The sequence below is a fragment of the Stenella coeruleoalba genome (genome assembly GCF_951394435.1).
Source record: "Stenella coeruleoalba genome assembly, chromosome: 11".
In the NCBI taxonomy this organism is placed as follows: Eukaryota; Metazoa; Chordata; class Mammalia; order Artiodactyla; family Delphinidae; genus Stenella; species Stenella coeruleoalba.
The window spans coordinates 17,111,785-17,124,154 of NC_137157.1; the positions used below are offsets into that span (position 1 = coordinate 17,111,785).

Here is a 12,370-nt window from a genome sequence, read left to right on the forward strand (position 1 = left end):
TCCGGAGCAGAGTTCCATGCAGGGGGATGTGTCGGAGTCCCTGGCTTGGCGCCCCGTGCTCTCAGCCTCTGCGGGCCGCAGAGGGGCTTGATGATTGGGAATGGGGCTGGCAGGGGTACAGGCAGCCTGTGGTCGGTGACGACTCTGGAGGTCCAGTGTCTCGCAGTGACCTCTAAAACATGGTTTGCTATTCACTTGACCCAGAAAACACCACAAACTCATGCAAGTCAAGAGATTCAAATCTTCGTGTTCACTCTCAGAACACTCGTGAAACTGCTCAGGCCAGTTAGTGTATGCATATCCATAAAGCCACCAAGTATTTGCAAGATGTCACTTTAAAGAAGCAATGTGTGCCATTCTGTCGTTACAATGGTGGAGCTGGTAGGTGTGCCCAGGCCAAACAGTGGAGCTGGACTCAGGTCAGTGGCCCAAAAAAAGTGCTGAATTTTTACTGCACATGCTCAGAAATGCAGAGAGTGATGCTGAACTTAAGGGCTTAGATGTAGAGCACATCCAGGTGAACAAAGCCCCCAGGATGCGGCGCAGGACTTAACAGAGCTCATGGTTGGATCAACCCATGCATGAGCTCTCCCTGCCACATTGAGATGATCCTTACGAAAAAGAAGAGATTGTTCCTAAACCAGAAGAGGAGGTTGCCCAGAAGAAACAAAAACTTATGGCCTGGGAATAAATGCCGCAAAAAATAAATGCAAATAAAAGTTTAAAAAATAAATAAATAAATAAAAAGAATGCGTATTTGGTAGTTGGGTGCTTCTAGATGTTTTAATTAGGCCAAATGCATTAATCATCTCATTTAAATATTCTGTATCATTGCTAATATTTTGCCTGTTTCTATCAGTTATTAAGAGAAGTATGATAAAAATCTTCAAATACGAAGTAAGTCAAAGAGAAAGACAATAACCATATGATATCACTTATATGTGGAATCTAAAATATGACACAAATGAACTTTTATGAAACAGAAACAGACTCACAGACATAGAGAACAGACTTGTGGTTGCCATGGGGTAGGGGGAGGTGGGAGAGGGACGGAGTGGGAGTTTGGGGTTAGCAGATGCAAACTATTATATAGAGAATGGATAAACAACAAGGTCCTACTGTATAGCACAGGAAACTATATTCAATATTCTGTGATAAACCATAATAGAAAAGAAAATTTTAAAAATATATATATATAAAACTGAATCACTTTGCTATACAGCAGAAAGTAACATAACATTGTAAATCAACTATAGTTCAATAAAAAATTATTACAATGTTTAAAAAATCTTCAAGTATGGTTACAGGTTTGTCTATTTTTCCTTGAAGTTCTGTAATTTTTGCTTTATAAAATTTGAGGCTGTGTTATTAAGTGTATACAAACTTAGAATTTTTATCTTCCTGTCAGATTAACACTTTCTTTTGGTTAGTGTTTGAGTGTTTTTTTAAAAAATTGGAATCTTTATATTTTATGAGTGCTTTCGGAATCTTTATATTTTATGAGTCTCTCTCATCAGAGTTTTGTTTTTTAACCAACCTGATGATCTTTGTCTTTTCATTAAAACATTTAGTCCATTTTTGGGCTTCCCTGGTGGTGCAGTGGTTGAGAGTCCGCCTGCCGATGCAGGGAACACGGGTTCGTGCCCCGGTCCGGGAAGATCCCACATGCCGCGGAGCAGCTGGGCCCGTGAGCCATGGCCGCTGAGCCTGCGCGTCCGGAGCCTGTGCTCCGCAACCAGAGGGGCCACAACAGTGAGAGGCCCGCATACCGCAAAAAAACAAAACATTTAGTCCGTTTTCATTTACCGCAATTACTGGCTTAAATCTAACATCTTACTAATTTCCTTCTATTTTTCACGCATGTTCCTTTTTCTCTCCTTTCTTGCCTTCTTTTGGATTGAGTTTTTTATCATTTTATTGTCTTAATAGTTTTACACTCTATTAACTTGGTAGTTATACATTGTATTACTATCCCTTTAGTGGTTGTACTAGAGATTATAATATGCATCCTTAACTTATTAAGTCTAACATAAATTAGTACTTTTATTATTTCCAAGACAATGCTGCAAGCTTAGAACCTTTAACTTAACCTTTTCTCCCTGAAAATCAATGCTATTGTTGTCATGTATTTTAATTATACATATTTTTGAACTCCATAGAACATTATTAGAAGCATTTTAGACAATATTAATTAAAATTTGTCCTTGTATTTACCCTCTCTAAAGCTCTTTATTCCTTCATTTCTGAGCTTCCATCGAGGATTATTATCTTTCTGCCTAAAGAATATTCCATTCCTCCCAGCCCTCCCAACTATCCAACACTTTTTAAAAATATTTATTTATTTGGCTGTGCCAGTATCTTCATTGCAGCGGGTGGGATCTTTACTTGCGGCATGTGAACTCTTAGTTGCGGCATATGGGATCTAGTTCCCTGACCAGGGATCGAACTTGGGTCCCCTGCATTGGGAGCACGGAGCCTTAGCCACTGGGCCACCAGGGAAGTCCCTATCTGACAATTTTTTATTGTTGTTTGTATATTTTCATGGATATATATATATATATATATATCTTGTGGATATATATATCTCTACAAGATTTTATTATTATTGTTCATATGGTCAATGTTTACTTAAATTCACTCACATATTTGCCTTTTTTGTTGGTCTTTATTCCTTCCTGCATTTCCGGGCTTCCAAGTAGGTAATTTTCTTCCTGCTTGAAGGATACTTTAATGTTCCCTTTATTGTATGTCTGCTGATGACAAAATCTCTCAAGTTTTTGTTTCTGAAGTTTATTTCATCTCCATTTTTGCTAGCAAGAGAAGTCTAGGTTGGCAGGCAATTTTTTGTTTGTCAAACTCTCTAGTTGTATCTGGTCTAACCTCCAATTATCAGGAGGACTACATTTTTGGTTCTTAAAGACGAAAATCTTAGACATCATGCATATTTTCTTATATTTGGGCGAACATAAGCTCATTTTCTAAAGTTGGGAGTTGGAGTATATAACTATGGAATCTTCACTCAAGAAAAACCACAGTCCTTGCCCACCCTCCCTGGTTTAGAACAAATAAAATGAATATCAATATTTGGAAGTTTAAGAGATGCAAGAATTCACAAAAATGCAGTCAGAGAAATGGGGTGAATTGTCAAGGGGCAGTTCCTTAAGCAAAACCCTGGATGTTTGCTGCAATTCTCCAGGCTTTAAGAATGGTTCTTTTTCTAGAATGAATATGTATATATATGTAACTGAGTATAACTGAGTCACTTTGCTGTACAGAAGAAATTAACACAACATTGTAAATCAACTATATTTCAATTAAAAAAATTTTTTTAAAGAGTGGTTCTTTTTCTTTCCTTCTTACCTTCTCAACAAGTATTTTCTAAGCTCTGCTTAGTGCTAAGTACTGTAAATCTTGATAAATAAGGCATGGAGTCAGCCTGCAGAGCTTCCAGTAGAGAAGATGACTGCTACATAAATAGTAGTAACAGACTGAGGCTTCATAAGAGCTGCATAGACAAAAATCCTTCCTAGTTCAGAGGAGTGAAAGGTTACTTTGAGGAAGTAAGGAGCTTAGGGAGGAAAGAATCAGGAAAAATACCTGTAGGAGGCAGCATTTGAGCTATATCTTTAAGAAGAGAAGGAATTTGGTCATGCCTAGATGGTGACAAGTGACAGGTGGCAAGCTTTCCTGGGAAACGTTGTCCAGGAAGGAATAAGCAAGTACTATGGTCACGCTGAATTACACGTGCAAAAGAGCAGCGAGAAATAAGAGTAAGTGCCAAACTACAGACGGTCTTGAATGCCAGGCTAAGGAGTTCTGTTTGAGACAAGTGCTCAGCTAAAGCATGTCTTGAGCGTTTCTTCAGAGAGGTGAGGGAAAAGGCTGTCGGGTGTCTATCATCTATCAACCCATCTATTTGTCTATCATCTATCGGGACCAACTCTGTGCCAAGCCCTTTGCCAGGTGCTTTATACACAATCTCTCATTAAATCTTCTTGTCAGACTACGAGATAGGAATCAGGATACTTACGTCGCGAAGGTGCCCTCACCCGTTTATCTTTCGCGGCTCCACGCACTTGCCTGTTGTCTTCTCAGGACTGTGTTAAGGACATGACCTGGGGTGTCAGACTGACTTTTAAGGCAGATCCTTATGTACTTCAGAGTGTGTGAGTAACTGGGAGAAGATCCCACAGATAGTGAGACTGCACCGAGGCAGCCGCCAGAAGCTGTCGCTCGGGCTGGGCACGAGCGCTGCTCCGGGAGGCTGGAGCACGCCCCGCCCAGTCGTTCGGGATTGGCCGTGGGAGCCCTGACAGATGAGGGGGCGGGGCCGCGAGCTGCGTCCCGGGACTCGCCGGGGACTCCGAGGCTGCAGGCCGCGCCTAGACTGAGCCGCCCCCGCGTGCCTCCCGCTTGCCTCCCGCGCCGCCCGCACGAGCGCTTCTTTCCAGCATGTTGTGGCAAGGCAACCAGGCACTCCGGCGCTTCTCCACCGGCCAGGTGAGTCCGGCCCCGGCGAGCGTCCCGGCTCTCACCCGGGGGCTGCTTTCCAGATCCGGAGAGGGCGGGCCGGGCAGCAGGGCTGAGGGAGGGCAGTGTTTACTTTGAGCAAAGTGTTTACTTTGCTAAAGGCCAGGACGACGTTTTTAAAACCGGGAGAGTGAAGAGAAGGGTCCGGGGAGGGTCCTGAAAGGGGCTTGTCGAGCGAGCCATTGTCTTCTACCGGGACGGGGCTGAGGATGTCTGGCTGGGATTGACAGGGTGGAAACAGTCGCTCGGCAAGAGGGACAGAGTCGGTTCCCTTTCCGTTTTCATTTCAACTGTGAGATCCCTGCCTGGTTACGAGATGGAGCCGAGGTACAGGACCGAGACCACCTCCTGGAGGAGAGTGGTATCAAGTCAACCGGGTCCTCCTCCGCGGCCTGAGAGGTGTGAGCGCTCCCGACTGGCATGCAGGGCCCATTCAGATAATGGCACTCCGAGCCGGTGACCGCAAGCTCATTATTCCTGAGCTGCAGGCGGCAAGATTTCTAGGATCACCAGGCGCTGCAGAAGCAGCCACCCTGGAACATTAGTAAACTATGGTGCAAAAACCTAGCCCTGGCCCAGCCCCGCGCCTTGGAATTGCATCAGCCTCTCCAGAAACGGAATGAGGGAGGACACGTTGCATGGGGCGCTGCCTTCAGCACTTCAGGGGCCTGAGGAGAGATGCCTCCCTGCATCTAGGCAGACTCCAAGCTGTTTAGGGAAGAAAAAGTCCACCCCATGTACATCATCTCTTTTATAGGAAGTGCATGTTTGCTGTGTTATAAAAGAATTTGCTTTTTGATTCCTCTTCTCTACCAAAGTCATATGCGCATGTGTACATATCCAGATGTAAAAAACTTGGAGCAGAGAGAAGTCTTGAGTAGCATCAAGAACTGGCCCAAAGTTGCATAAATGGAAAAGCTTTTGTCCCCCAGACAGCCACAAGTAATGAGAATTCACTTTATCCCATGCAGTCAGTTCTAGTTATTTGGGGAGTATTCACCTTTTTTTAAATAAGCAAAAAGAAACTTGCTCTGGCAGATATTTTGCTTGCTCTCCTATGCAGAGCTCTGGACTCCTCCTTAGCTTTCTCCTGCCACGTGGCACACGGGAATCTGGGTTGGATGGCACAGAGAACAAGGGGCTCGTGCATGTCTGTTTTATTGGCCTCCTCTGTCAACACCTTTCATTTAATTGTCTTTTTTTGAAGAGCAGAAGGGATTCCTGAAGGATGAAAAAATGCCAATAATGGGGTTATATAAGATTTCAGTAATAAAAGATGAACATCCCAGGTGGCAAATGGCATAAACAAAAACACTCTTGTGGGGAAGTGCCAGGTATGGTCAGGGGTCAGGGGCCTGAGTCTATCTCCAGGAATACATGTGGGAGAGCAGTGCCACATGGCTGGGAAGGAGGCAGGTTCTTCAATGGCCAAAGGAAGACATGGAATAATAAGTGAAGAATTTGGGATGTTTTACTCCATAGAAAATGGAGATTCATCCTTTGGACCGTGTTCTATAAGAATTGTTCAAAATCAGACATGGCTGGTGGGAGCATAAAATGGTACAGCTGCTTTGGAAAACCGACTTTTTTAAAAATAAAATTAAACATAAACCCATCAAATGACCCAGCAGTTGCCCTCATAGGTATTTACCCAAGAGAAATTAAAACTTATGTTCACACAAATACCTATTTATGGATGTTTACAAAGGGATTATTCATAATCACCAATTTAAATGTCTTTCAGCTGGTGGCAGGATAAGCAAACTGTGGTATATCCATCCATATAGTGGAATCTTACTCAGAAAAAAAAAAGGAATGGACTTCTGATATATACAACAACATGGATGAAACTCAAATATGTATGCTAAGTGTAAGAAGACAGACTCAAAGGGCTGCATATGTATATGAGTCCATTTGTCTGACACTTTGGAAAGAGTAAACCTAAAGTGATGGAAAAAAAGGCCAGGCTGGAGATAGGGGGAGGGATTGACAGCAAAGGGATGGGAGGGGATCTGGGGGGGTGATGGAACTGTTCTTTATCTTGATTGTAACAGTGGTTACATGACTGTGTGATTGTCCAAACTGAAAGAATTTTACATTGAAAATGGAGTGTTCATTGTATGTAAATTGTACCTTCGTATGAAAAAAATTTTTTTAAATCACACAGCGCTTTTGAGTTTGGTATTAAAGCAGAATGAAAGAGGAATGAAAAAAAATCTCTCAGAACTTAACAAAATCCAAGGAGGAAATTAGTTCATAACACTTCCTGATATAATTAATTTTTCCATTCTCTGTCTTAAAGAAATGGACTTAGAAATATTTAATGATCTCAGCTTAATGATATGACTGGATCTTATTAACTAGTGCAACTATATACAGCAATAAGGCCCTTTGTCAATTAGTTATTATTGTCCACTTCCGGTATCTTGCCTGGCTCACTACTTCTTAATTTCTCCCGATGGTGGGAGCTATTTAGCCTTAATATTTTTGGCACTCTGTTCTTTAGCTGTTATTTCCTCTGCCAGTGTCTGGGACAAGCCTGGCTGTTGCTCTGGATTCATAGCTTGGTTCCAGGACTTAAGGTTACTTTATGATCCAATTCAAGAGGCTGGACCCTTCCCTGCTTCTTGAAACCAAGTACTGGCTTTATACCCTAGTTCTAGCAACCAGGTCCTTAACTTGTTTCCTTATTGCCTGACCCTCGGCATTGGCATCTAATTTGATTTAGGACCTTCAGATTCAGCTTCAAACCATATTAAATTGTGTATTATGTGCTGAGCACTTCTTCTAAATCCTGAAGAAATAATAATAATAATAATAGGTATCATTGATATGACTTTGTATGCACCAGGCACTGTTATAAATGCTTTACATATACTCATTTAGTCTTCATAACATCTCAGTGAAGTGGGTACTATTATAATGCCCATTCTACAAATCAGGAAACTGAGACCCAGAGAAGTGACATAACTTTTTTAGAGTCTCACAGCCAAAAAGGATAAAAGAATAAACAAGAGATAAATAGTCCCTGCTTTCAAGGAGTCCAGAGATTAGTGGGACAAATGATTAAACTTGCCTTTAGGTAAAGGATAATAACGGAAGGGAAATACAAGTGGACAATAAAATATGAAAAGGCACTCCACCAAACTAGGGCAGGGACTACTCTTGTGCCTTCAGCTTAGGGATCCCAAACAACCCCCCCCACCCCCCCGAGGCCAAACAGATAAGACAAAAGTAGCATTTGGGCTGGAAGGAGTGAAAGTCCACGTTCAGAGTTAAAGGGAGCAGCCCCTGCTCAGCTGCAGCCGACCGTTTCCACATGCGAATGTCAACCGTGGTTGACAAAGCTCCTGATTTTTAAAGAGGAGTCAGAAATTCAGCCTGCTAATGTGAAACCTCCTAAAAATCGTATCACAGTTCTTCTGCAGATGCTCTGTGGGCCCAATAAAATCCTCTTTGCCAGGCCACTGATTGCAACCCCACCATGCACTGTGCCCAGAGCTTGGCAAATGCTCAAAACGTGCTTGGTGAACAGGTCTTGCGCACCATCAGGCACGATTTGGGGAACCATGTGCCAAATGGTCCATTAAGAGTTAGGCATCTCAGTGTCTCAGAAAAATTTATTTTGTTTTATTCTTTTGTGGGAAGGTCCTTTCTCCTTTCCAGTTCTCATTGGGAAAACTGCCAGTTCTCACAATTGCTCATGTGGACAGCTTTGACCTTATTTTACATCCTGCTCTGTTGGTTCTATTAAGGTAACATCTGCTTCACAAAAGGGCTTCGGATCAGCACAGACTCTTAGCACTGTGCCTTTAAGTTCTCCAGAGAAGACTGTGTGTATTTTTCTTTAAACCCTTGGAACATAATCAGAGTCCATATTAACTTGCTTCCTGAAGAATTTCACCAGGATGTGGATAGCCTGGGAATGCAACAGTTGATAGCTTAAGAAACAAAAGCTCTATTCCCTGCAAAGGCCTCTTCTAATGCAGAATGTTATCTCTAGAGGACCCCAAGATAACAGCACTTATCACCCGGATTTAGAAATGCTGTGGGTCATTTTATGCCCCCTTCCTCTTTCTCACCAATATAACAAGGCACTGATAGTGCCTTAAAGTATGTTCTCTGGTCATCAGCCTAACCCTTTAATGAATGGTGCTGTCTCCCATGTCAGGACCACCATGATATTCCCTTAGAAAGTCTGATGGAACTGTTTCCCGTAACTGACCTGTCAAACTATCGCCAAATTTTCCTTTTAAAAAAGAAGGGGTGGGGGAACCATCAACATAGGAAAGCCATAGAAGCACATCTGCTGAAGCGAAACAGATCTGAGTTTGAATCCTTCCTCTGCCCCTTCTTAGCCCTGTCCGTGGACAGGTTACTTAACTTCCCCGAGCCCTATGTTTTCTCATTTGTAAAATGGATCACAGTAAGGCTTAAAGACATATGATAAGGATTTGATACATTTTTTTTAATCAGTGAAAAAGGCTCAATACAGTGCCTGCCTTATGGCACACTCCCAGTAGGAAAGATCCATTATCATCATTTTTATTTACCTGGGCATTACTTGTGGTATAATAATGATACTAGTTGACATTTATTGAGCCTTTGTTATTGCCACACACTGCACTAATGCATTACGCTTTACGCTTTATCCCACTAAATCCTCCTAACAACCTTATGAGGTAGGTACTATTATTATTCAGATTTTAATTGATGAGGCTGAGCTCAAAGTAGCACAGCTGGTGTTACAGAAAAACAATGGCACTGGGGTAATAACTAGATTAGAATCTCAGAGCTGCCACTGAGTAGTGATTTGACTCCAGGCTGTATCTTTTTTTTTTTTTTAATACCATGCATTTTCTTTCTCTCTATTTTTTTTATAAATTTATTTATTTTATTTATATTTATTTTTGGCTGCATTGGATCTTTGCTGCTGCCCACGGGCTTCTCATTGCGGTGGCTTCTCTTGTTGCAGAGCACGGGTTCTAGGTGCCCGGGCTTCAGTAGTTGTGGTGTGCTGGCTCAGTAGTTGTGGCACACAGGCTCAGTTGCTCTGCGACACGTGGGATCTTCCCAGACCAGGGCTTGAACCCGCGTCCCCTGCATTGGCAGGCGGATTCTTAACCACTGCGTCACCAGGGAAGCCCTGTCGTTCTTTTTTTTTAATTCACTTATTTTATTTTATTTTTGGCTGCATTGGGTCCTCTCAGGGGTCACTCCTTGCCACGGCATGCGGGCCCCTCACTGCGGCGGCCCCTCCCGCTGCAGAGCATGGGCTCCAGGCGCTTGGGCTTCAGCAGTTGTGGCGTGTGGGCTCAGTAGTTGTGGTGCACGGGCTTAGTTGCTCCGCAGCATGTGGGATCCTCCCGGACCGGGGATGGAACCCGTGTCCCCTGCACTGGCAAGCGGACTCCCAACCACTGCGCCACCAGGGAAGCCCCAGGCTGTATCTTAACCTCTCTCTGTTTTAGTTTCTTCATCTGTAAAGCCATCTGTAAAATGGCTTATTAATGTCTGCCTCTTGGGAGCCATTGGGCAATCAAAATGAGGTAACACATATTAAATACCTGACACATACCAGGGTCTCGTTAAACTGTTTGCTACTACTTCCACCACTTTTTCCTTGACCCAAACTCCCCAGGGCAAAATCTTTTTTGTAGGGGGCGGACACACTCTGTATAGCAGAGATTCGCAGACTTTAGTGTGCCTGTCAATCAATGGAGAGCTTGTTCAAATGCAGCTTCCTGGGCTAATAAACTGCAGAGGCAGGATCCAAACTTCCTCATACGCTTTTGAGTTAGTGCCTGCTTCCTGACGGTCTGACTCAGTAGATCAGGGATGGGGCCCAGGAAACCACATTTTTAACATTTCCTCCCAGCTGATTCTGCCAACACGGGCAGTCAGCCCTCAGATCATACTTGGAGAAATAAGACTAAGGTGAAATATCCCAGTCCAGTTCTTTGGAATTATACTAACTCACTATAAATACTTAAAATCTTAAACCCTGAAATTTTTCTCACTGCTAGAAACTCACCTTTATAGTTTCAGTTTTACCACTAAGCTCAGAAAGTGTTCCAGTGAATGTAGAATTTCCGGAGATACTGACATGGTTTCTTTAAACACTGTCTTTCTGGGGCAGTGTTGACTCTGGAATTGAACTCCCAATAACCAGATTACAGCTGAGAGCACATTACAATTGAGTCAGCTCATCCTCTTGGCTCTTGTATGTTTTAAGACTAATAATTTTAGAAGTCTTAAAATATTTGGTGTTGGTAATTGTATGAGGTAAAACCAAATTTTGTAAGATAGCCAACACGTCAGGTCAGTTCTATTTCAAGCAACAGCATTAATTATAGGATTTTAAGATAGAATACTTAGAGAACATTTTGATATTTTTGATGAGAGGAAATGAAATAGTCAGGCAAATTGTGCTGTTCTTACAGAGTTAATCTGTTTGTTTGCAAGAACCTATTAGATGTTGAAGCTCTAGGCTCTTTTGGGATAGAAACTTTGGCTGGGCATGGAAAAGAATTTTTATACCAAAACCTTAATTGTTTAATTATCAGCTCACAGGGAAGATGTGAACCCCTATGCTTTTTTTTTTTTTTTTTTTTTTTGGCTGCGTTGGGTCTTTGTTGCTGCACGTGGGCTTTTTCTAGTTGTGGCGAGCGGGGGCTACTCTTCATTGCGGTGCACGGGCTTCTCATTGCGGTGGCTTCTCTTGTTGTGGAGCACGGGCTCTAGGTGCATGGGCTTCAATAGTTGTGGCTCGTGGGCTTCAGTAGTTGTGGCTCGTGGGCTCTAGAGTGCAGGCTCAGTAGTTGTGGTGCACGGGCTTTGTTGCTCTGCGGCATGTGGGATCTTCCTAGACCAGGGCTTGAACGCATGTCCCCTGCATTGGCAGGCGGATTCTTAACCACTGTGCCACCAGGGAAGTCCCTGAACCTGTAGGCTTTTAAGTTTATGCCTAAAAAGGGATGCCATCTATGCCCTTAAGAAAGTGGGAAATAAGGGAAAATTGTTTTCCTCATAGTCAGATTTTAACAGTGAGGCTTTACTAAGTTAGAATGACTTTCTGGAACATTAATGAATTCCATTTAGATTGAAGGAAAAATATTCTAAATCCAAATCCTGTGGAGACGTATTCTAACGTGGAGGAATGAAAGATGGAAAGAACTCTGGGGAGCTGGGGTTGGTTCTTTGCCAAGACGGGAAGCTCATAGGAGGTGGTGACCCTCCGGTTACCTCTCCATGCACAATCCTGCAGCTAGCCTGCTTCACCTGGTGGCTCTTCATCACCATCTTAACAATCATCATATCAACATGTTACCTTAAGCTTTGTGAAAGGTTTCCTCTTGGGAGAATTTACAGAAGGCATAATTGCTTAAAGACAGTCCTTAAAAACTTTAACTCCTTTAGTGCCACTCTTATCTATGTGGTGTTTATATTTATTGACAATCACTGCATTTTTGTGCGTCAGTGTTAAAGTTCTAAAAAAGGGGATGGAAGAGATGGGCAGTAGTGGCTCATTTTATTTTTAAGTACCTTCGTGGGTTTTGGAGTCAGATGGCCCTGGATTCAAATCCTACCTCTCCCTTGTTTTGCTAGTATGACCTTGGAGATATACTTGATATTTCTAAGTCTTGGTTTCTTCATTCATAAAATGGTACAAAGTGGGGGATAAGAAAACAGGATAGTTGTGAGGATTAAAATAAATGAAATTATGTGCAGCCCTCAATTCCTTATCTGAAATCTATGGGGCCAGATGTGGGGTTCAGAATCATTCACATTTGAGAAGATCAATATGGTATATAGGACCTTACGCACAATTTACAGCAGG

The 12,370-nt window shown here is 42.7% G+C and overlaps 1 protein-coding gene and 1 pseudogene across 3 annotated transcripts in view; both read left to right on the top strand.

The window, feature by feature from the left end:
• The first annotated feature begins 179 nt into the window (after positions 1–179).
• LOC307193886 (large ribosomal subunit protein uL22-like) lies at positions 180–691 on the top strand (annotated as a pseudogene). Its single transcript has one exon. The product of its transcript is annotated as a large ribosomal subunit protein uL22-like (transcript).
• Positions 692–4,349: 3,658 nt separating this feature from the next.
• ALDH1L2 (aldehyde dehydrogenase 1 family member L2) overlaps positions 4,350–12,370 on the top strand; it is a 56,785-nt gene continuing 48,764 nt past the window's right edge. The window contains exon 1 of one of the 2 annotated variants that reach the window (XM_079938424.1): positions 4,350–4,500. In XM_079938424.1, the coding sequence (XP_079794550.1) occupies positions 4,453–4,500 (48 nt within the window). In that variant the 5' untranslated portion in view covers positions 4,350–4,452. Of the gene's footprint in view, positions 4,501–6,304; positions 6,401–12,370 lie in introns of those variants that run through there. The other variant, XM_079938425.1, reaches the window with a different exon arrangement.